The sequence below is a fragment of the Convolutriloba macropyga genome, chromosome 9, assembly GCF_964194025.1.
Source record: "Convolutriloba macropyga chromosome 9, txConMacr16.3, whole genome shotgun sequence".
Classification (NCBI taxonomy): Eukaryota; Metazoa; Xenacoelomorpha; order Acoela; family Convolutidae; genus Convolutriloba; species Convolutriloba macropyga.
Window position 1 is genome coordinate 36,988,338 of NC_134476.1, and position 24,936 is coordinate 37,013,273.

At 36.9% G+C, this 24,936-nt stretch overlaps 1 protein-coding gene across 1 annotated transcript; it reads left to right on the forward strand.

Moving 5' to 3' along the window:
• On the forward strand, positions 1–24,779 carry LOC142345366 (uncharacterized). Its single transcript, XM_075397398.1, has 5 exons — positions 1–375; positions 12,547–12,740; positions 13,084–13,198; positions 21,083–21,178; positions 24,209–24,779. The coding sequence occupies exons 1-5, from the start codon at positions 349–351 to the stop codon at positions 24,329–24,331; spliced, it is 555 nt and encodes a 184-aa protein (XP_075253513.1). The 5' UTR covers positions 1–348; the 3' UTR covers positions 24,332–24,779.
• The last annotated feature ends 157 nt before the right edge of the window (positions 24,780–24,936 follow it).

A 24,936-nucleotide genomic window follows, 5' to 3' on the forward strand; every position in this document is an offset into this window, starting at 1 on the left:
TATAGCCAGGAAACACTGAAGCCAAAACAAAAGGCACCATTTACAGAACGCAGTAATAATAAGACGCAAAGCCATAAACAAACGTAATTTCTTGAATATACGAGATTTTCGGTTAAACAAATTCCCAAAAACTGCACTGCTTTGATTTGGAGAAAACGGCAGATTGTTACCAAAAGTTTTCAAATGTTTGACACAAATCCCGCAGATACCAGACATCACGATCAAGCATTGTAGCAAATCTGAAAATAGCATAACTGAACAACTTAATCAACTTATTGTCTCAATTCTCTAAACCTTCATTTAAAAGACGGTTAAAAAAGATTTTAGCTTCGACAATCAGCCAGCATCATGTGTTTAATGTCAGTTCTCCGAAAGGTAATGTACAAAAATTTCAAAAAGTTAGCAGAAAATAATTTAAACCCGCACCCCTTAAGAATGGGCAATTTGCTCTATTTGCATTCAATTCATTATTATTAGTAGCTCAGTAGCCATATAAGCTGTATGCGAACATGTTGATCAATTGTTGTTTAACTTTGAACTGATGAAGATGGACAATCGACTGTAAGCTCACACTGACAACTGTGTTCTGGTTAATATTTGACAACTAAACTAAACCAAAATTTGAGAGCATATATTATTTTCAAAGCAAGAAAAATATAATGTCATTCATATGAGTAATATCAAAAAGCTACATATCTTTGCACAATTAACTACAGCAGCAAAAGCAGATATGAGAAAAGTTAGGAATAATTGCAAGTGTAGTTCACGAATCCGTTAGTATTTTTCATGGCCCCCAAATAGACGCTTGCTTGATCTTGTACAAATTTTTGATTTTCCTGTCAAGTGAACCGTATTGGTGTTGCAGGTCAGGTATAGAGTTTTGTCTTGGAATATTCTTTCCCACAACAAAGAAGTTTTGATTTTAGATTTTTTGCAATGCTGACAAGATAGTGGTGGATTAAAACCACCAGAAGCAATCAAAAATTACTTTCCTAAAATGATACAACAAATGAAACTCTCGAGAAAATAATTCTACTTTCCTCGATCGAGCTACTATTTCAAGATGAAAATTTGTCAACGAAAAAAAAACCAGCAGAAGAAAATAAGACCTTTTTCCGACACCTTTTAGTAGGGGGGGGGGGAGGAACTATATACTCAAAAGGGTTTTTGTTCAGTCACTTTTCACGGATCGATATCTTCATCGCAGATAATTGTAAATGGTATCATAAGAAAGCCTTTCAAGCGTAGTATTTAAAGTTAAAAGGATTTTCTCAATTTGGTTCTTTTCGAAAAGTTATAATTATTCAAATCAAATTTTTTGTTAACGTATGATATTTGACGTGATTGTTTGTTCAATTCAGCGTCAGTTTTGTCCAATTTTGTACCAATTTGATGAATTTTTGGACAAATTTTTTTTCAATAATGTTTGAAACGGAAAAAATACATGGAGTAATTACGTAATAGAGGGACAGTGGTAAAAAGATTTGTTTGTTTCAAGGCAAAACTGTTCAAAGTCTATTTTTTGAAAAGTTTTCAAAATTGTTTGTTTTTATGTCAATTACAGACAGTCAAAGTATATATATCAAATTTCCACTAATGAAACTTTTCGTTCAAATGAGATGCAATGAACAAATATTTTGATTTCGGGTTATAGTGTATGGTTTTATGATTTCGACACCATGGATTTTCGCAAACTTTTATCGATTTCTTAGGATTTGCTTGCATTTTTAATTTTTCTTTTATACTATGACTCAGTCTCAATAATTAAAAATAGAATTTACCTCCTAACGAGAGTTACGGGAAACCAACGAATGCTTCTATTTGGTAACTAATGGCTGTTATGGCATTTAGAAAAAATGTTCAAAAAAATAAGAGATTTTTAACGTTATTCAATTTTCAACTCAGCTCTCCAAACTGATTCGTCGGTTCCAAAAACTAGAGATCCCATAAAACTTTTTCTGACACAAAATTATCTGGTTGTCAGTTTTAATTTTGATTTTTTGAATAATGACAGGTCTCAATGTCCTCTTTTTAATTAAAAAGGTTACCTAAAAAAGCTTGCTGCTAAAAATGAAAGGTTTCATTTGCATAGACACGACGAGTTTTGGTTTTCAAAAACGTTTGGTTAATTGTTAGATATTTTTTCCAAAATTTGGTTCTTCTTTGAAGATTTGTCATGCTGCCTTAACAATGACAGATCCATTTGCCTTTGAAAAGAAGCTCAGTTGGACTTATACAAAAACCTGTATTGATTATTTTGTTTTTTTTAATAGCGTTTACAGTTTTCTCAACATTTTAATTGAATTTCTGGTTTTTGCCGGTATTTGTTGATAATTTTGCCTTCAGAATCATATGAATCATATAGTTGACGAGTTGATGCTTCAACTTTTGCCTTTATGACTTCGCTACTACCAGTTCTCATAAAAATTTTTTGATAATTGGACATTTGCTCTTAATTTTGATGACAAATTCCGACTAATGACAGGTCGCACTGACTTTAAAAAAATAACCTATTAAATTTATACTGATGAAAATAATGGTTTCAATTTCTTTGACACAACAAGTTTTGGTTTTCATAAAAAATTGTTTAATTGTTTTTGTTCAATATTCTTGTTCTTTTATGAAGATTTGTCACATTACTTTAATAATGACAGATCCATTCGCTGTTGAAAAGAGGCTCAATTTGATATGTAAGAAAATTTGGATTAAATGGTTTGATTAGCTTGATAGATATTTTTAAAAGAGTTTTTGATAGATTTCTTGGAAAACTTATTGAGTTTCTGGTTCCTGCCGGTGGTTTTTGTTACCTTTGTGGTCATAAAAATATTTCTATGTAATGACAGGCTTCATTTGCTTTGTATTGACAAAAAATTGAAATGAATCAGTGTCGTCAAATGACAGCAGATGGTTTTCAACGACTTGGATTTTATTCTTTTCAAAAAAAAAAGTATTTTTTTTGAACTGTGCTCTTTTGCGACTATTTTCTACCTGTAACTTAGTTTCATCGACGAGAGATCCCACCCAGTTTCAAATTTTTATCCCCATTGCTTTTATTTTATAGCCGGTTTTTGATGACTTGGCCGCTATGCGTTTTCATAACATTTGTGAATTTTCAAAACGCATTTTTTAAAATTAACTTTTAATATATACTTTACCAAAGAAAGCCAATTGAATTTTCCTGTTATATGATAACAGAAAAAAATTAATGATAACTGAAATAAAATAGAACATTCAATTTACACGAAGAGTTTTGGATTTCATAAAAATTTGGTTAATTTTTGGATATTTTTTTAATATTCTGTTTGTTTTTTTGAAGACTTGTCAATTTACCATTAAAATGACATATCCGTTTGCTTTTGAAAGAAAGCTCAGTTGGACTTATACAAAATTTGTATTGAAGAGTTTGTTTTTTTTAATAGCTTTGACAGTTTGCTAAACATTTTCATTAAATTTCTGGCTTTTGCCGGTATTTGTTGTTCATTTTGTGTTCATATTTATATGGTTGATGGTTTGATGTTCTAACTTTTACCTTTACGACTTTGATACTACGAGTTCTCATAAATATTGTTTGATAATTGGAAATCTGTTTATTGTTTTATATACATAATCTGACTACTGACAGGTCTCAATGGTTTTTTTAGAGTTAATTTTTAATTTATCAATACCTTACAGCTAAAAAAAACAATTTAATGTCTTTGACAAACTGATAAAAATTTGTTTAATTTTTTGGCTTTTATTCTGGTTCTTTTCGGAAAGTTTTCATATCACCTCAATAATGGCAGATCCATTTGCTGTTGAAAATAAGCTCAATTCGATATATAGAAAAAAATTGTATTGAAGGGTTTGATTTTTAAAATGTTGTTGACATTTTTTTTCAGAAATTTAATTTAATTTCTTGTTTTTGACTGTGGTTTTATTCTTTTTTGTGGTAATAAAAATATACTAATTAATGAAAAGCTTTATTTTCTTTGTATTGAAGAAAAATTGAAATGATTCAATGTCGTCAAACGACAGCTGGCTTTTTTCAATGACTTGGATTTTATTCGTTTTCAAAAAAAATGAGAATTTTTTTCAACTGTGCTTCTTTGAGACTTTTGTCTACCTGAAGTTTAGTCTCATCAATGAGAGATCCCATCCACTTTTAATCTTTAAATTCTCTATTGTTTTTTAATACGATGTTTTATGACCTGGCCGCTATGAGTTTTCATAAAATTTGTCAATGTTCAATACGTATTTTTTATTTATCTTTCAACATATACCTGTCACAGAAGAATCCAAATCAATCTTCCTGTTGAATATTAAGGGAAACCAAGTTATTAAAAACTGAAATAATAAGATATAATATTCAGTTGATAGCTAAGGCTTCAATGGTTTCAATACTTTGTGTTTTCGTAAATTGTTTGCAATTTTTTATGTCTTCTACGCAGTTCATAGCAATTATTGTAAACGTGTGTGTCTTTTTATATGCAAAATTTTCGCTTGACGGTTTTGACTTTTCGAGTGACTTTTACGCCCTTAACTTTTTGCATTTCGCGTGATCTAAAATTCTCTCTCAATCACAATTTCAAGCAACAGAACTCAATTGGCGGCAATTTAATACTAAGAGTCAAATAAAAAATGCGCCGAAACTGGTGTCATTTTTTTTACTTTAAATCTTAATAGTGGTATATGTTAACCTCTAATGTGTTATTTGAAGCCCACTATAGAACTTCTTAGTCCCATTTAGGTTACCCCTCCCCCCCCCCACCGACTGAAGCAGGCTGCAATTGATTAGAGCTCCCACCAGTCGTTCAAGAGCAATTCTTCCGACGTTTAGTCGGTTATGTTTCTAATTTGTAATTCTGTCCGAGGAATTAATCTCACCAAGGATGGGTGTCATTGTTTTCTTAAGGAGTTAAGTGTTAATCTATCCAGAATTCGTTAGTTGATTGCTAATTGCTTTTATGACTCTGGATATAATTGGGATCAGAAAATTCACTGGATTGTTGAGGTTAACATTTATTTGTTTTTGTCATCTTGCTATTTAGTCTGGAAAATTCACATCAGATTTTTGCAAAATCAAGTTATTTTGTTTATTTGAGGTTTTATCTGATTATGGTGGTATCTTCTTGTGGTCTTATTACTGCCAGTTCTGGTCAGTTTTAAACAATTTTTCAATTGGTAGACAATTATGTAAAGATGTGTATGAGCGGGGTCGGAATTGTATTCGAGAACGCACATTACCAAGCATCTTTCTTAAATTTATGATGCTTTTGATGTTTACCTCAATATTCTGCGATAACGAACGTCATCTAGAACTACGTTTTGCCTCAATTTTTTTTGTATGTTGGCTATTTAGACGGAAAAACTCCTTTGTTATTTTATTGAGTAGCACTAGTTTTAATAGAAATTACTGCACTTAAATTCTAACCAAATTGATGCTCCATTGATCGTTGATTATGATTAAAAACTAATTTGTTCTATTGGGTGGAAGTTGTGGTGAATGCGATGAAAATGCTCTCCATAAAAGTTCATCAAAAATATCATTGCTAATTTCATCAAAATTTGGAACAAATTTGTCGGAATCTATTTTTTGTCATAAACCTGAGCAGAAATCAGAATAAATGCAATGGAGGTGGCAAAAAATTGTATCTTCATGTTTTAAACTGATCAAACAAATGCCTAAATCTCAATAAAGTAGAAGACAACTTTTCAACAAGAGATGAAACGATTGCTTAAAATTATGCAACTAGTGTTTGAGATTGTATCCAATTGTTCTCTTTGTATAGAATGCAATGAACGCACCGCATTTTTGCATTATGTTTGTAGCACAAAAAGGTTTCACCCTCGCAAGAATGACTAAAAAAATAACGAACATGACTTTCTGAAAATCGTTTAGGTTTTCAGTCATTCCTGTTTGCATTTTGATTTTCATTTAGTAGTCAATATGATGATTGAAATGTTACTGTAATCTGGTTGTTAAAGGAGAGAACACTCAATTTACTCCATATCCCAAATATTTCTGTCAAAACATTCTGTTTTTACCCTATAGCACAAAAAATAATTGCGTCTTAGTGCAAATTTCAATTCTCGTTTGTTTTTTGTTCTTTTTTAAAAATAAATCTATTTTAACTGTTTTGAAGAACAATAAAACAAAGTCTGGAGCATTTTCTGTGATGGCTAGCTTCCAATAAAACAGAGCGGTGAAGCAACTTTATCCCCATAAGTTTTCGCTGCATTAGTGGTACCACGTGAAACCATTCAATTGCAAAAAAGCCATAACCACCATATTATTGAAAGATTAAAATTGTTTTAGGAGAAATTAAAATTCTAAAGAAATAAGGGGAAGAAAACAAAAACGTGACTGAGAACACACTGCTTTTTGCTTATGCTGTTCCTGTTTCGGCTTCACACGATTAAGTTGGGTGTACTTTTGGTAAATTATGAGGGATTTGGATCTGGGATTGTGTAGTCAGGGAACTTTGCTTTGAAACGTTTTGGATCGCAGAAAATGACTTAGAAAATATCTTAAGGCTTAGAAATTTAACTTATGTTAATTATCCCAGAAAGAAAACAAAAACATCCGATTTATAACGACAACTGCAGACGAAAAATTAAAAAATGATTGTGAATCAGTTTTGAACTGTATGTTTGTCAAATATTACTATTTGTTTACTAATATTGAAAGGTGGTTGTAACTTTGTAAATGATTTCAAGTGAGGCATGTACTTATGAAATGACAGCCACACACGCGCCTCAAAACCGCCTGATTGTTGGCACGTCGACCATATAAACGACAGATTTTTCTTAAAGCATCAACTCTTCTCTTCTCTTTTGAATCTCCTAAAATTATTTTATCTTACTCTCTATAATGTTTTTTGCGCTTAAACACCTTCAATCTCTAACTTAATCCGCGTCCTTGATCCTGCTAACAGGATATGGGCCCCAGCAGTCAGACCGTTGATACGCCAAAAGGTTTTGTTTGAGAATTTAGTGTCAGGGTTGCCAGTGCTCTTCTAGATTGATGAGAGTTTTAATACCTATAATTTGAGATTCCCTCGTCTGTGAAGTTAGATCAATTTGTAATAGAAAAGTTGAAGCTGAAACTTTGTAATAGAATTATCAAACAATAGTTTTGAGTGGATAACATTCAGTGGGTTAGCAGAGAACTACCCGAAATGGAGCCCACTTTTATCTGCCTTCGCACAAGCTTAGGGTCTTTTCGAAACCCCCTCAAACTAAGTTGAACTACCTGACAGGCCAGCACCACTAAGAAAAAATGTCAATGATGCTCGAACGCGAGAATACGATGCACAGACTCAAGCCGCAGCTGCAGCTTTACAAGAGACTGGCAGTAGCAAAAATCAGATTTGGTTCTACCTGGCATTGGCACTTGTCGCCAATGGCCTCATGCTCTTTCGGCATGCTTGTTTGAACAGCAAGGATCTCGGTGATGGACAGAAGGACTAACAACTTCTCCAGCAATGGTTTAGAAGTGACGAGAAAACCACAATCATATATCGGATGAGGCAGCTGGCCAGACTACAACTACGGGAAGACAAAGCCATCCACCAGTACTTCATCAGAGCTTGAGAACTGGTCACACAATTGCATCATGCTGGTGGGGAGTTTTCTGACTCGCTGTTTAATGCAATGCTTTTGAACGGTCTCCTCAACTCCCCGGAGAGCCGCAGATGGTGAAATGATGTGGAGAAGGATCACCATCTTGCCATGTCAGCCAAGAACGCTTGTCAAAATAGTAGACACTTGTCAATCAAATCGCATCCCACGAAAACTTTATCTATGCCTATTATTTCCAAAAGCCCTAGATCGGGTTTCATACGTAACGAACCTGGATATTTAGCAGCTAGTAGTTACAAAAAAACACTGTTTGTAGTATATGCAAAGCTAAAGGCCATCTAGCAAGTGCATATAAACACCAAACAAAAAATCTTCATAAAGGATTAGAACCCGGTTTAAGCGCTGAAACTCGTTTAAAGTTTCAAAGACTAATATAGTTGTAGTTCAAGACAAAACTGATCATATGATGATAGATAAAACTTGAATTGAAAATTATCAAAAAGTAGAAACCACAGTTAACTATCCAGATGAACGGAAAACAAATGCTGAAGGAATAGGAAATGTAGATGTGGAAGCCCAAGACACTAAAGGTGTGCAACATATATTGACTTTTTAAAAGTTGTGTATATACCAGAGTACAAAACACACTTATTTCTATATTCATGTTTGGTTTAAAAGAAACGCAAATTTTTTCACACAAAATCAAAGTGTAGCGCTGAGACTAAGAAGCAAAGAAAGCCTCATGCTGATAAGAAGAGGCAAATTGTTCTTCTTACTATACAAAAAAGGAAAGCACCACTTTTCAAATTTGAGTGGGTCACATGTCAAAGAAAACTTTGGCACAAAAGGTTAGGAAACTTATGTTTTAAAGATGTAGCAAATACAACAGATGAAGCTTTCCACGCTTCAGATTTTTTTTGAAAATTGTGCTTTCAGAAAAAAATTGAAAAATCCTGTTCCAAAAGTGAGAGATAACAAAGCAACTCAAAAATACGAAATAATTTTCCCTGACGTTTTTTAACTAGTGAGTCCATCAAGTTTAGTTGGCAACAGATAAGCAATTAACTTCATAGATGAAATCAGTGGCTATGCAATAGTAATTTTTACGAAATACAAAAAGACGCAAGCATTGCAAGTTTTCAAAGAGCATGTTGCACAATATGGCCAAACAAAAGCTTTGCGATTTGATAATGGGACAAAATACTAATCAAAGCCTTTGAAACATTTGGCATAAGCAAGAAAAAGTAGCTCATGAGTTTAGAGTTCCTGAAACACCAAGCAAAACGATGTTGCAGAACGTTTTAGTAGAACAGTAGTAGAGGCTGCAAGATGCCTTATAATAGACTCAAAGTTGCAAAAAATTTTTTAAGTTCGAACTGTAGGTACAGCATGTTATGCTAAAAGTTTACTTGTCAAATGCAAAAACCAAAAATCAGCCTTTAGAAATCAGCCTCGAAAACCGAGAAGCGACCATCTAAAAATATTTGGTTGCGTAGCCTATTCAAAGAGTTGTGACGCCAGTAAATTTTGATCCAAAAGCAACAAACTGCCTGTTTAATGATTACTCTGATAACAAAAAAGCTTCTTTGTGGCAAAATATAAAACCTAGGCAAATTCACTAGTTGAAACGTTAGGTTCAAAGAAAACAGTCTACCAGGTTTTCATAATGAAACCGAAGATACACAAAATCTACAAAACCGAGGATATAAAAATCAGGATGCAAGCAACCCTAGTAGAGGTGGAGGTGACGACAGCTGAAACAGAGAGTGTTCAGGAATATGAAATCAAAACAAAAACTTTAATAGAGCAAGAACCTAAACAGAGGAATCAAGTCCTAGCGTCAAACAAAAATCAAAAATTGGGTGCAATTTGACCCAAAAGTTACAGTCAAAATCCAGAAAGAAAGGATTCGAAACTTCCAGTTCCTGTCAAGAAATGTCAACCGAAAAAAGTAAAACCACCCTCAAGACTGCAAATGATAGTTAAACTACGTCCAAAAAATATCCTTTCAAGAGACCAAAAGACCATAGAACTTTGATCAGTGTACGTTGAAATGAAAAGATGGGAAAGCAAGCTGAACAAGATAAAGAAATTAATCGAAGGGATAGGTCAAGAGCACCTCCAGAACGATTTCGTAAAACCTACTCCAATGCTGTACAAAACAACGACGCAAAGTCTCATCGAGCCTGAAAACTTTGAAAATGTTTTTTGTTTAGAACCAAAAGACAAATGGCTCGATACAGTGAAAAAACAGTAATAAAAAAATTGGATGAAACAAAGAATTGAGATTTATTTCCCCAAAAGGATCAAATATTTTTCCTGGCCGATGGGTGTACATAATTAAACATAACTCAGGCGGAACCAGCAATAAGTTTCAAGCTCATTATGTTGCAAATATTTTTCAACAATTTGAGGAAACTGATTATTGAGATACTTTTGCTCCCACAAGCAAACCTGAAACCGTCAAAATTCTACTAGCTTTATCAGCTATTGAAAACTTATTTAAAACAAAATTGTTTTAAAAGCACTTATTTGCCTCCTAAAGTAGACAAAGAAGTCTCTACAGAGCAACCAAACGGTTTCAAAAAGTTAGACAGCAATGACAACAGGTTAGTTTGTAAACTTGAAAAAATCATTATATGGACTGAAAGAAGCAGTCAAAATTTGGTATCAAGACCTTTCAATTTTTCTAACTCAACAAGGGTTTGAGAGAAGTAAAAATTGAGAAAGTTTTGAAAAAGCTAATAATTTCGAACAAAAGGACAAATGACTTGAAGCAGGTGAAGCACTGATAGAAAATCTGAATGAAACGAAATCTTGGTGTTTTGTTCCGAAAGAAAAAGGACAATTTTTTTTCCTGGACGACGGGTGTACAAAACTAAACAAGATTCCTACGGAATATTTGATAAGTTTAAAGCTCGTTATGTGGCAGAAGGTTTTAAACCAATTGAGGGAAGTGAATATTCGGATACCTTTGCTCCCACAAGCAAAACTAAAACCTTTAAATTGATGCTAGCTTTATCAGCTATCGAAACTTCTTTTCAAAACAAATGGATGCAAAAGCAGCTTATTTGCATCCTAAAACAGACAAAGAAGTCTATCTAGAGCAACCAAATCGTTTTGAAAAGTTAGACAGCAATGACAACAAGTTAATTTGTAAACTTAAAAAATCAATATTTGGACTGAAGCGAGCAGCCAAAAATTGATAACAGGAGCTTTCTTTTTTTTTTTAATTCAGAGGAGTTTTGAGAGAAGTAAACACGATTATTGTCTTTTTCTAAAAACCACAGATTATGAAAATTTGTTTTCTAACCTAGGTTGATGACATAGTCATAGCAGGAAATAGGCTAACAGAGATCAGCAAATTGGAAATTTCACTACAATCGAAGTTTAAAGTGGATGAAAAAAGAGATCTTGAATGGTTTTTTGAAATGCGAATTGAGAAAAGCGAAAAAAGAGAAATTTTAGATCTGGAAAATTTTACTCAAAACGTTTAAGAGCAGTTCAAAATGCCAGACTGCAAAACAAAATATACACCAGCACGAAACGACCTAAAATTTGAAGTAGCTCAAAAAAATTCTGTAGGAGTAGGATCATGTGAGTTTAGAAGTCTAATGGATTCATTCCTTTACCTAGCTAAGCAAACAGATATCATGTGGAATAAAGGTCTTATCTCGCTTCACGAACGACCCAACTAGTGAGAATTTCACTGATGGCTAACGCGTGTTGAGAAATCTACATCATACTAGATATCTTAGACTCTTTTTCCCAAGAACCAGCAACAGCACTCTAGTTGGCAAAACAGATGCAGATTTGATTGGAGACGAGAATGATAGACGATCGACCTCAAGATACATTTTCAAGCAGGGGGACAGTGAGAGATCTGTCATTTGGCAAGTCAGGAAGCAACCAACAGTGTCACGCTCATCTTAAGAGGCAGAATACTATGATTTAGCAACCGCGCTTCAAAAATTCATCTTCTTGGTTACGTTCAAGGTGAGCCCACAACCAAAAGAGAAGACCACCAAAGCTGCAAAAAGCTTGCAACTAACCCGATGCTTCACAAACGATCAAAGCACATCAACACGAAATATCATTTCATCCCTGAACGACTTGACGACAACTCAATCAAATTAATCTACCTGCCAACAGATTACATGGCAGCAGATCCTTTCACAAAATCTTCGTCACGGCAGAAAGTAGGGCATAACAACCAGAACAACTATGGGGCGTTTCCAGATTTTGACTTTGTGCAATAATCTGAGTGGGGTAATGGATCACGAGCTCAGAAAATGTATTAGGGCATAAAATTTTAACTTACGTTATTTAACTCAGAAAGAAAACAACATTACATTTTTAACGACAAGGCCAGCTAACAATTTGGAAAACAAAAGTGAATCAGTTTTGAACTGTATGTTTGTCCAATATTGATATTTATCTACTAATGTTGAATGGTAAATGCAACTTTGTGAATGATTTCAAATGAGGCAAATTTTTGCATGTAATTATGAAATGACAGCCAATCACGCGCCTCAAAATCGCTTGATTTTTGATACGTTAACCTTTTTACACATTTAAACTGCAAGTGATATATTTATTTTTCAGACTTTATATACGATTGATTTTGTTAAAATCCTCACTCTTTTCTTCTCTTTTGAATCTCCTAAAATTAATTTATCTTACTTTCTCTAATATTTTTTGAGAATAAACAGCTTCAATCTCTAACTTGCAAAACATTAGTCCTGCTTCATCTGAGTTGTTACGCTACCATGTCCTTAATACCGCATAGTGCATAGTGACATTTGTGTACATATTCAGTGCATAGTGGCATTTGTGCCTGTCAAAATATCACGATCCCCCCATCACTCCGACTCTTAAATCCAACTACCCCGATACAACAACCAAAGTTCGTCTAGCCCACACTTTTCTTTGGTTGCTGATCTCATCCTCGGTAGAGAGATCTGTTTTCGTTATTTTTTATTTAAGGTGGGAGCAGTGGGGGGTCTCATTTCGACGTTTGTATTCCTGTTCCTGTCCACCTGTTTCCACCTGCCACTCCTGTGGTACCTGGACTACCTCACCATCGAGTGGGTTGGGGGCATGTGGCACTACTGCCAGAAACCCAAGACTGTCACCACCACAGATGACTGGAAGTGCACATACATCGACAAAAATGAATGGTAACGCAAACAAATTATTGGCGGAAACAAATTATATCGAAGTTACCCGGTTGTCAACATTTTGAGAAAAACTGCTGGCATGTTGTTCTTTTTTTGTAAAAAGAGGTCTGAATTTTCAAAATTTTCTAAAAATTCCATAGAGACTGGCGTTTTCTCATTCTGCTCATCGTTTTATTAGTTTTCCTATGTCCATTATTTTTTATCCGAATCCACTAGATTATTTCTTAATTTTGATCTCATCGAAACCTCACACGATCGTCTCGGTAAATTTGAAGTTTCACAAGTTGACAACGCTGTACGGGAAAAGGTTGAATTCATGTGGTATGTTTATGGTTGTGTTTAGCGACAGATTGGGACAGGACTGGGGGGAGTATGGCACTCTGAGGACCCTGGTGCCCCTGAGTGAACTGATTGCAGTGGCGCTTCTTGTACTCTTCTATGCTTCACTATGCATTAAGGTACCTATCCAGATATGTCTCCGTTGACACACGATGGTTATCTTGTAAGAAAAGAAAAGCATCTTGCAAACGAGAAAAAGAAGTATCTTCTGAACTATGAGATCAATCATGCAACATAGAATTATCTTTCGAAAGATCGCATCTTTCGAGAATTATCACGCAAGCTAGAATGAACTCAGGTATGGACCAGACGAAACGGCGCGACCGAAAAATTGTCCAGAATTGTAAACGGCCCGTAACCGTTTAGCCCTCCAATCCTCCCCTTGTTATTTAGTTCAAATTTGTTGAGTTCATATCCATAATCGCTGTAAAAGTCATATCTTTAACTTTGATTTTTCATGACTTTCAATGCCAAACCTTTTTATTCATTATCATACATGAGTTTCATCGTGCCACACTTAACTTTGATAGTAAATGCGGGTATAAACCACACCTTTGTAAGCTATTATTTAACAAGCATACAAGCTTATAGAAGAACATACAGCAAAATAAACTCTTGAAAACCAGTCGTTGTCTCTGAAAGCGGATCAGACTAAAGAAAAGATAACAAATTTTGGCGCTCCTGGGTGGGCCAAAATTTGTTATCTTTTCTTTTGAACCAACGCATAGGCTGACGACGGGGATAGTCGAACATATACATAGGTAGCAAAGCCTGATCTTTCTTAGATTATAGCACGTTCTAGTTCAGCTAAAACTCTCTGACCCTAAGTCTAGCGAAAGAGCATTTAAAGTTTCAGGGTTTGATTAAGCCCTTCTTACATTCAAACAGATACTCTAGCTGATTCTGATTTACAGTTTTGCACCTGCTGACACGCAAGTGCAAAAGTTTTTGTTTCTAGGCACAAAATTTTCTAAAAGGTAAAACAGTATCCTCCCCAGGTTAGGGTGTTTCTTTGCGACCGTGATCAGACAAAACCCTCCCCACAGCGCAAAGCGTGCATAATATAATTTAATTTAAAAAAAACAGCATTCAAGCAAGATTTGGTAAAACATAAGACAACCAAACCATTAATAGCTGTCGACAACAGCAGTATAAAAAGCATTCAAGTTATTTTTAGATACAAAAAAATAAATTAATATGCGTTCAAACAACATTTTAAGTGCTAACTAAAAGTGCAGTGACTCATAACACTCATAGTGCAATAATTTTTTTGTGATTGTCATCGTGCAACCATAAACAAAGTAACCATTAACCAATGAGAAAAGCCAGAACCATGTCAAGCAAAACCAAAACAAAGTCAACCTCCAAGGCTCAACTCATGCAACACTTGAAGTTCAAAGTCATTGAGTGGGAAGCAGCACAAGACCTACTCGACGAACAAATGCAACAAACAGAAGCAGCAACAGACCTCCAAGAGCTCGTTGACGAACTTCGACAGCAAAAAACGGAGCTTGATCGCATGTGTAACGAACTCATAGAACAGCAGTTGACACAAGAAGAGTTCGACACTGTTGCTGCAGAGTCTGCACGGAGAAATTGCAAATGGCTGAGAACCAAACAAAATGTCAGATTGCTTCATGGGTCAAACCATCAAAAGTACATCTCTTCCGACACCTCCTCGGAAGAGCCCAACAAAATACGCAGCAAGGTGGTTGTTTCAGGAAGCAGACGTAAACAACCAAGCGGAATGAGACGTAAAACGCCAATGCAAAATGCAGGTGAAAACGCTGAGAGCTGGGAAGAGGTGTTCAGTTCTGATGACCATGATGGCGTACCGTTCAAAAACAGTCATCGTGATCTTCAAAAAGAAAGAACAATTGTAGAAAAACACAATGCTCAGCAACAGAAACCAAAAGAGAACAGTGCGATACAGGAGCATCGCAGCTTCAGTGAAGATGCGAAACAGGTCCAGAGTTGCCCGATTGTTGATGTGAATGTTCCAAATCAAGGTTTTGCTACCCTAAATATTTCTAGCGATCAACCATCAGACACTGTGTACTGGAATTCCTGTACAGCAACCGGATTTCAACATCAAGCAATGCCTGACAACTTCACTCAAACTTTTGCAGACAATCACTATCCGCGGGATCAGCAGCAGTCACGTCATTTGCTTGGTTGTCAAATGATCACTCATTCCCAGAGACAAACAAAATAATGAACGCTCCCAACGGAGAGACCAACCGTCACTTCAATTTCATGCCACAACAGTTTTCTGAGCAACAGTTCCAACAACGACCCCACAGTTCTGAATGGACCAACCATCAAGTGATGATGAATGCGTTCAGTCTACCAAAGATTAGTCTTGATCATTTCTCAGGCGATCCTTTGATGTGGCATCAATAGTACAGCTTTTTCAAGTCAACCATTCACGACAATCCAGCTCTTTCAACTGTTCAGAAAATGACATACTTGCAAAACTCGGTAACTCACAAAGCAAAAGACTTCATCTGTGGATACTCTTACAACGGAGACTTCTATGAGGAGGCCCTTCAGGAACTTATCAGAAAGTTTGGAAAGCCGCAGCATGTTGTGAGTGCGTACCTCACACAACTTGAACAATGGCCTAGGACCAGAATGGATGATCCCAGCAGCTTTGTAAGTTTTGCGTCCTTCCTCAGACGTTTGGTACAGACCTTTCGACTTCACCATTTTGAATCGGACCTGAAGGCTTCTGCGGTAGTTAAAGATGCCAAGGAGAAGTTGACAACACCAATGACGATTCGCTGGAATCAACATGTAAGGAGCATGAGAATAGAGCAGCCAAATCTGGCTGACTTTGCAGATTGGTTAAGCACATATGCAGAGGCTTGCGAGGATGTCTCTCCACAAAGACCACAAAGGACAGACCGGGTTGAACGGCCTTCCCAAGGCCAGAAACACTCCAACATATTCTTCAAGCCAGCTCAAATTGTCAACTATGCTCTGGGGATCACAACCTTGGTCGCTGCAAAGAATACCTGAGCAAGTCTGTAGCTGACCGTCAGCAATTGGTGAGGCATCACAACTTGTGTGTCAATTGCTTGAAGAGACATGAGGGTGGATTTTGTAAATCAAAGATTAGATGTCTTGTAGACAGATGCAATGGGTTTCATCATTCAACTCTCCATCGAGACAACTTCAAGACTTTGCAGAGAAGTGATTTCCAAGCAGCGAGTAAAGGGGGGTTTCAATCCAGGAACAACCCGGTGCAGTCAAACTACGGTAGAAACTTCAACCATACAACGTCTCAGCTTTCGTCAACAACCAGTAACACGCCAAATACCAACAACAGAAGGGGATACAATCAAAACAGTTTCAACCCTCGTAATCCAAGCTATGGAAACAACAACTCGCATCAAACTGCCAATCAGCAGCACATCAATCCCCAGCAAACTAATGACAGAAGTAACACTCACTTTCAATCAGTGACTAGCAACGAACTGAATGATGATTCATCAAAACTTCCACGGGTGCAAAACCACACTTGTAGCAGAAATCGGGAACCCACATGGGTCAGAGCTTTTATTCAACTACAGGCAATACCAGTCACGCTCTTCTACAAAAACTTCAACATAGAGACCTATGCACTTTTGGACAGTGGAAGTGATAATACACAGATCACACAAAACATTGCTGATGCTCTTCGGATTAGAGTCCCCAAAGATATAGAACTTCCTCTAGCTTCGCTACATGGGGAGTACACAGTGACAAAAGCTGATGTCATGATTGGAATTGGTTCACTTCACAGCTCAAAACCGGTGACAAGTCTTCCTGTGTACGCAACCTCCATTGAGCAGTTCCAGATGCCAATTGTCCCCGCAGAAATGTTGAATAGACTTTGTAGAGACCATGATCATTTGGCAGAAATCAACTTCCCACAAATTCGTGACAACAAAATTGGAATACTCATAGGGGCAGATGCTTTTCTGGCTACTGTTCCAAGACAATTCACTACCGGCAAACCAGGAACACCCTACGGAGTCAACACACTGTTAGGATGGACTTTGACAGGCCCTGTGCCACAAGAGTACTTTCAACCAAACCATAAAGGAAGCAGCAACCACAACATCACTCTTTTCAACCATCTCAAGCGAGGTAGTGACGACCCGGACGAAAATCTTCTACATCTTTTTTGGACCTTTGAAGGTGTCAACTTTAGTCAGGGTTCTACGAAGGGACACAATGAAGAAGACCAGAAGGCAATAAAGACTTTGGAAGAGACCACACATCACAACGGGGAAAGATATGAGATTGGACTCCCTTGGCGAGAAAACGTCACGCTACCCAACAACTACTTCATGGCAAGGGTTCAGTGGCACGCCCTGCAGAAACGATTAGATAGAGACAACCAACTGAAACAGAGATATATGACCACTATCTTTGATGATATGGATAAGGGATACATAGCAGCTGTTACGAACCAGGATGCAAAGAACATTTGGTACCTACCGCATCATCCCGTCATCAACAAGCAAAAACCAGACAAGATAAGACGAGTGTCAAATGCAGCCTCAAAATACAAAGAGGTTTCTTTGAACGATGCTCTGCTAACGGGACCGGACCTTTTGTGCAATCTACATGGACTTCTTCTACGGTTTCGTCAGTACACGGTTGCAGTAACAGCAGACATAGAGGCTATGTTCATGCAAGTTGGAATCAGAGAAGAAGACCAAGATGCTCTCCGTTTTTTGTGGAGCGACAATGATCAGGAGAGGACATCCAAATACCAACGACTCATTTTTGGAGCAACATGTTCTCCTGCCTGCGCAATTTTTGTTCTGCAAAAGTGCGCCAACGATAACAGACAAGAACACCCAAAAACCTTTGACTCAATCACAAAACAATTCTACATGGATGACTTCATTCAAACATTCTCAACAGAGGAAGAGGCAGCAAATACAGCGACTGAGCTGAAACATGTTCTCAAAACAGGGGGATTCAACCTCACCAAGTTTCTCAGCAATAACCCTGCTGTGCTGGAAAAGATTCCAGAGGAAGACAGAATTGGAGTTCTAAAGTTACAAAGGATACTTGGTCAAACATGGAACCCTGAATCCGATCAACTTCTTTTTGCGAAACCCAAACTCAGCTATGAAAGAGAGAATATCACACAGAGAAAGCTTCTCTCAATGGCTGCTTCATTGTTTGATCCCATTGGAATAATCTCGCCTTTTGCAATTCGACTGAGATGCATCTTGCAAAAAGTCGTCAAACAAGGACACAATTGGGACCAGCTACTATCAAAGGAACATTACGACGAAATTCAGCAATGGATGGAAGACTTCGAGAATATGCCTTCAATTCAAATCCCCAGATGTCTAGTTCCCAACGTCGATGGAACTCACGAGTTGCACACCTTCACAGACGCTTCACTTTCAGCAGTATCAGCAGTGGTGTATCTGAGGACAACCTCCGCTGACGGCTCAATAGCTACCCACTACGTCATCAGCAAGTCCAAGGTGGCACCAATCAAACAGATGAGCATTCCCAAATTGGAGCTCGAAGCAGCTACACTGGGAGCAGAACTAGCAGGCTTCTGTGAGACCGAGATGACAATAGATGTGAAGAGCAAAAAATTTTGGACCGACAGCACAGCAGTACTCAGCTGGATCAAATCAAAGGATCGACAGAAGATGTACATCGCAAATAGGCTCAACAAAGTTGCTGAGAACTCAAACAAAGACGACTGGCGACACGTACCAGGAAAAATGAACCCGGCTGATCATGGTACCAGAGGTCTAGCTCCATGCGATCTTCAAAAATTGTGGATAACAGCACCTTCTTTCCTGATCAAACCTGAGAGCGAGTGGACATTCTCCGGTGACAAAACAGCTCAAACATACGCCACTCAAGTTGATGTCAAGACCAGTGAAAAACCGTTGGTAGATCCAAACAGATCTTCAAATTGGCCTAGACTCCTTGGCACAATTAGAACAATGTTTCGAGCAGTGCGCGTACTGAAGAGGTTGATCAAACGCGACATACCTTGCGACTCGGACGACTTCGCGGCTGACGAAAACGAGGCTCGGAGCTTTCTCTTGAGAATATCTCAGTCCACACACTTCAAGGACACAGTTTCTCGACTTCAAAGTGGACTACCCCTAGACAAGAAGGACAAACTATTACCATATACACCCTTTCTGGATAGCGACGGACTACTTAGGGTTGAGGGACGAATTCAAAAATCTGGATTGCCTTTTCAGAGCAAACATCCGGTGATACTCCACAGCAAGTGCAGAGTTGCCAAACTGCTTATTGAGAAAGCACATCACGACTGCGGGCATCATGGAATTGAACATGTTCGTGCACATATCCAAGCAACGTTCATGATAGTTGGAATCCGCAGAGCTCTAAGAAATTTAGGGAAGTACTGCTTCATCTGCAGACGCTGGCGAGCAGACAATGTCAGACCGAAGATGGCTCCTCTACCAAAATTTCGCTTTCCGGAGCACTCCAAACTCTACCCCTTTGTGAATACTGGAATGGACATGTTCGGTCCCTTTCACATTGAAAAATCCAGAACCCAGACAGAACTCAATTATGTCTGCATGTTTACATGCTTGGTCACACGAGCAGTACACTTGGAAGTTTGTGAGGACCTCTCTACTGACTGTCTACTAATAGCTTTTCGACGTTTTGTATCCAGACGAGGATACCCTGATGTCATTTTTTCGGACAACGGGAAAAACTTTGTTTGGAGTTAACCAGGCAATGAAACTCAATTTTCAGGAAAACTACAAACCAGACAACAATTACATACGTCTCCAGCTGGCCCAACAGAACATCCAGTGGACGTTCAACCCACCTCTGGCACCGCACTTCGGAGGGGTTTGGGAACGACTTATCCAGTCGGCTAAACGAAGCCTACTTGTTGTCCTCGGAAGCCGCCGACTAAACTTTTCAGTCTTCCATACAGTCGTAGCGGAGGCAGAAGGAATTCTTAATTCACGCCCACTGACGCATGTTGGGAGCACTTTGACTGACGAGGAACCATTAACACCGAATCATTTCCTCATGAGAAGACGCCACTTCTGCCTAAAACCTCTGGCAAACAACAGAACCCGGTTTTCAATTAAAGACTTCAAGGAGTCACAGACCCTTTTGGACCACTATTGGTCTCGTCTTCTCAAAGATTTTGTACCGGAACTTAACAGACGGACAAAATGGCAGCAGGCCAACGCTGAGCTCAAGGAAGACGATGTTGTTTGGCTCTACAAAGATTTTACACCCCGAGGAATTTGGCCCATTGGTCGGATCGTCAAAGCACATGTGAGTAGAGATGGAGTGGCAAGAAGCTTCGACATCAAGACCAGTACTGGCATGGTGCAACGTCCCGCAGTGAGATTGGGCAAGGTGTTTGAAACTGACAATGATTCTTCTTCTTCGTTGGCCGCGGAGGGAGAATGAATACTCCTTCAATCATGTCAAATTGATGCATAAAACTCACTTAAGCGGAAACTTTTGAGGCAGTAAATTTGAATTTCTGATGTCAATTATTTTGTTCTTTTCTGATAAATTTATTTGCTAAGTTTTGTTGTTGCTTGCCGGAGTGTAAACGGCCCGTAACCGTTTAGCCCCCCAATCCTCCCCTTGTTATTTAGTTCAAATTTGTTGAGTTCATATCCATAATCGCTGTAAAAGTCATATCTTTAACTTTGATTTTTCATGACTTTCAATGCCAAACCTTTTTATTCATTATCATACATGAGTTTCATCGTGCCACACTTAACTTTGATAGTAAATGCGGGTATAAACCACACCTTTGTAAGCTATTATTTAACAAGCATACAAGCTTATAGAAGAACATACAGCAAAATAAGCTCTTGAAAACCAGTCGTTGTCTCTGAAAGCGGATCAGACTAAAGAAAAGATAACAAGAATATCAGATCGCGCCAGACCCCATTTCTGTTCTGTCTAGCCGATTGGTTATTTCGAATTTACAATCTAATGTTTTTTGTGTTTAGAGCAAGTTTCTGGGGCTTTTCTGTGTGGTGGGCTCAGTGGCTGTCTTCATATTCATTATGACAAGCAGTGCCATTGCCCAAACTGCATTCGAAAAGGTTACAACCTATTGTCAATTCCAGCTTTATAGTCATTTGAACATCTAATATTAAATTTAGTTAGATACTATCACACATACATCGGTATGAACGCTCCGGTAACTATGGAATTTAGAACTAAAGATTCCAGAATTAAGATTTGTTGAAAATTTAATGTAAATTGCTCCAAATGATAGGGCTTCATTAAACAATACCAGGAATAAAAAATAACGTATAGCTTTGAAATTCAACTATTCTCAACCTCCAAAACAAACCTCGACACCCCTAAACTGCTATTGTAAAAGAGTGTCATGCATAACACATTTCTTAAGCTATTATGACGATATTCGAATAGCTTTTCACACCATTTTGGACATCAAATTTGAACATGATCAGTGGTGAAAATAAATGAATTGATGAACTTGAACTTCGCTAGAAAAAAGTTTGAACAACGCAGATGCTCATCAGTTGAATTTGCGGAATTTAATGTCCAGCTCTTTTACTGACAACAAATTTTAACAAAAGCCAATGAGAAAAGGAAAAAGAAGAATGAGTGACATTTTCCGAAGTATCCAACAAGGGCAATTAGTATAAAAAGAAATAAGGCATAAAACACTCGATGATTGATACAGCAGAATCAATTAAACAGAGCTAGCTATTACTTATGACAATTACTGCAACATCCAGTTGGTTGCGTTCCCTTATCTATAAAAAATAGAAAAAAAAATTAGGAAGATTGGATATTTTTCTAAGGCTGAGAACACTGGACATATTTCTCAAAAAACGACTGAGTTCGTCTTACAGAAAGTCGGCTGACCTTTGAAGACAGAAATTTTACTCAAATCAATGTCTTCATTCCTAACTTTGTTCCACGGCGTGAACAACCAAATAAAATTGAATAGGTCAATACTGTTACCTGCTTCGCCCAATATGCTTTTTTTGAAAAAAACATTCAATTTAAACAGTATCGAACAACTGAAAAATGAATCTATGCAATTGTATTTGAGTTGTTGTTTGATCAACAACAAACAAGGTGAGATTTTAGGATACAAACAACTAATTATCCTCTACCGCAGGCAAAGTTTTCAAAAACATAACAAAAAATGCTATTGGTAATAAAAAATACAATGACTGCGATGTCCATAAATAAAGACGAACTGTGAAAATTTTCATGTTCCATTCCGTATAAATTCTTTTTCGATGTCATTGGTTTGAGTACAACATCTATTGAGGGAGAAGGCAGCACTGAAGATTGCCGCCTCATATTCACACTGAATTATTCCATAGCTCTTTTCAAATTGGTTTACACTCTAATTTAATTTTCTCTTCATTATTTACTTCTACCTTTTAGTATACAATCAAAATAATTTGCTCGGATAAAATAATTATTTTAAAACAATTTGATTATTAATACATGACAAATTTAATTTTTTAATACCTTCTATGTGGCTCGAGATAAAAAAAAACGCCAACAACAGCGCATCTTCATCTAAGCGGTTTAACAAACAAGACAACGGCAAGACAAAGTGAAAATGGTAACGCACTTTCTGGAAACCAAGAATTGAAACTCTATTCTTATTTTTAAAATCTCGATGACTTCGGTTCCGTATACGAATTAAAGGGATTCTTCTTAGATAATTTATTTATGGAATCAAATATTCTCACGAGAAAGAAAGACAGACATGCCATTGTTAGGCTTTTGTTATTCCTCTAATGCGACTTTTCATTCCTCAGACTTTGCCAAAACTACAGAGAAAAAATGACTTCAGTCAAAACTCAAAAAATACAAAAAATTACTAAAAAATTTTTTTCAAAATATTCAGGTATGAACCGACGACAATATTTATTTTCAATTGGAACTAGACAGATCTGCATTAGAACGTAATAGTATTAGGCCTCAATAACAAAACACAAAAGTGGAAAACATTGGAAAAAACATTGAAAAAAAAATTACTAAAAAAATTTTTTTTCAAAATATTGAGGTATGAACTGACGACAGTATTTATTTATAATTGGAACTACACAGATCTGCATTAGAACGTAATAGTATTAGGCCTCAATAACAAAACACAAAAGTGGAAAACATTGGAAAAAATTACAAAATATTAATGAAGATTTTACTGTCAAAGTCCACAAAACAATTGCCCACAAACCAATTCAAATAATGCAGGAGCAAATATTTAACTCCAAACAAATAAATCGCAATCAGTATATTTCATCAATAAGTCACCAGGGAAAAACCAAAATAGAAGGGAAAAGGCCTTCACAAAAAAATTGTTCTAAAAACCAAAAAATCGAGATCCAAATCTGTTTCTTCTCAAAAAAATACGATGATAAAAAATAGCTTCAATATAGCTGCATGGTTTTGTGGAAATAATAAATGTTGAAAATGGTAACATGATTGGGCAAAATTAACAAAAATTTGTTTTTGTTAAAAATGTTCAAAAATGTGACCAAAATTAGTGTGAAAAGTGGTGTTCTCAAAAAATTTAAACCTCGATAGTTCCTCGAAAAAGCTTTTATTTATTATAAACTCTACTCTTGACGACTCGTTAGTGATAGCGCTGACCATTCTCTACGGCAAATAGTTCCTCCCACCATAAGTACGACCGGAACAAAAAGTTTTTCATCGAAACGGACGTTCTTTTGGGTTTTGCATTAAAGAAATAGTGCACCAAAAAATGCTACATCTTCAAATACCAATCACAATCGGGGTTTAACTTAATGTGAAAAGCAACTTGTACGATGCATATGTTATGTCAGTTTTCTTTTATTATTGTTCTGCCCTTAAAAACCTGCTGAGGCATATCAAAAAATTACTATGTATTTACGATTAGTTACCCCCACCGATCGAACCCCATAGAACCCTTGCACTCCTCTTCATCTTGGTATTATCATATAGTTTGAATCCCAATGTCGCAAGCGTCATAAATAAAATAAATTAAGACTGGAAGTTGCATAATATGCAGGAGCGTGGGGTCTCGTTTTGGCATTAACGAAAAAAACTAAGGTATTTGTGGACCGTGGGTAATTGTGGGTTGTTTTGCACAGACATTCGGACAAGAGACGGAAGCGGAGTGGTGTCTGTATATTGTGTGGCTGTGTTGGGTGTCAACTGCAATTGCAGTGGCATTCGCAGTCACAGTCATAGTCTCTGCGTGCCTCGACGATTGAACTCCAATAATTCCAATTCCAACAACAAATCATTCCATTCCCCTGCCTATCACCACCCAAGCAGTGATACAAATCTTAGCATACAGTTCATTCTGTTTCTATTTCTACCCGACCTTTCAATCCAACAACGACCATCACCTCAGCAAAATATCGGAGAATGAAAAAAAACTTGTTGTGCATAAACTGACTGACTTGAGAATGAAGTGACTAAATTGAGAGAATTGACTCAATAATTTGAAATAGACCAAAAACCGGAAAGAAGCAGCTCTATTGTGAGCACACCTCTTTGATGCACGTTATGATTTTGCATTCATTGACGTTTAATTATAAAATGTGGGGGCTCACCAGATTAGATTTCAAGTTCTCGAATCTGAAAGATTGTCTATCAACTTTCCTCACGCCGCATAATAAAGCAATGTTTAGATTAAACTTTATTTTTAAAAAATTATGTTTGTGTCATTAGCAAAACCGAACGAGATGCTGAGCAATGAATTTCAATGAGTCGTTGAGAGTACTAACCAACTTGAAAGAGTCAATTTCTGATCGTAAGATCGGTCCGCATGGGTCTAATCATACAACATATGGATCTTCAACGGTTTCGCCAT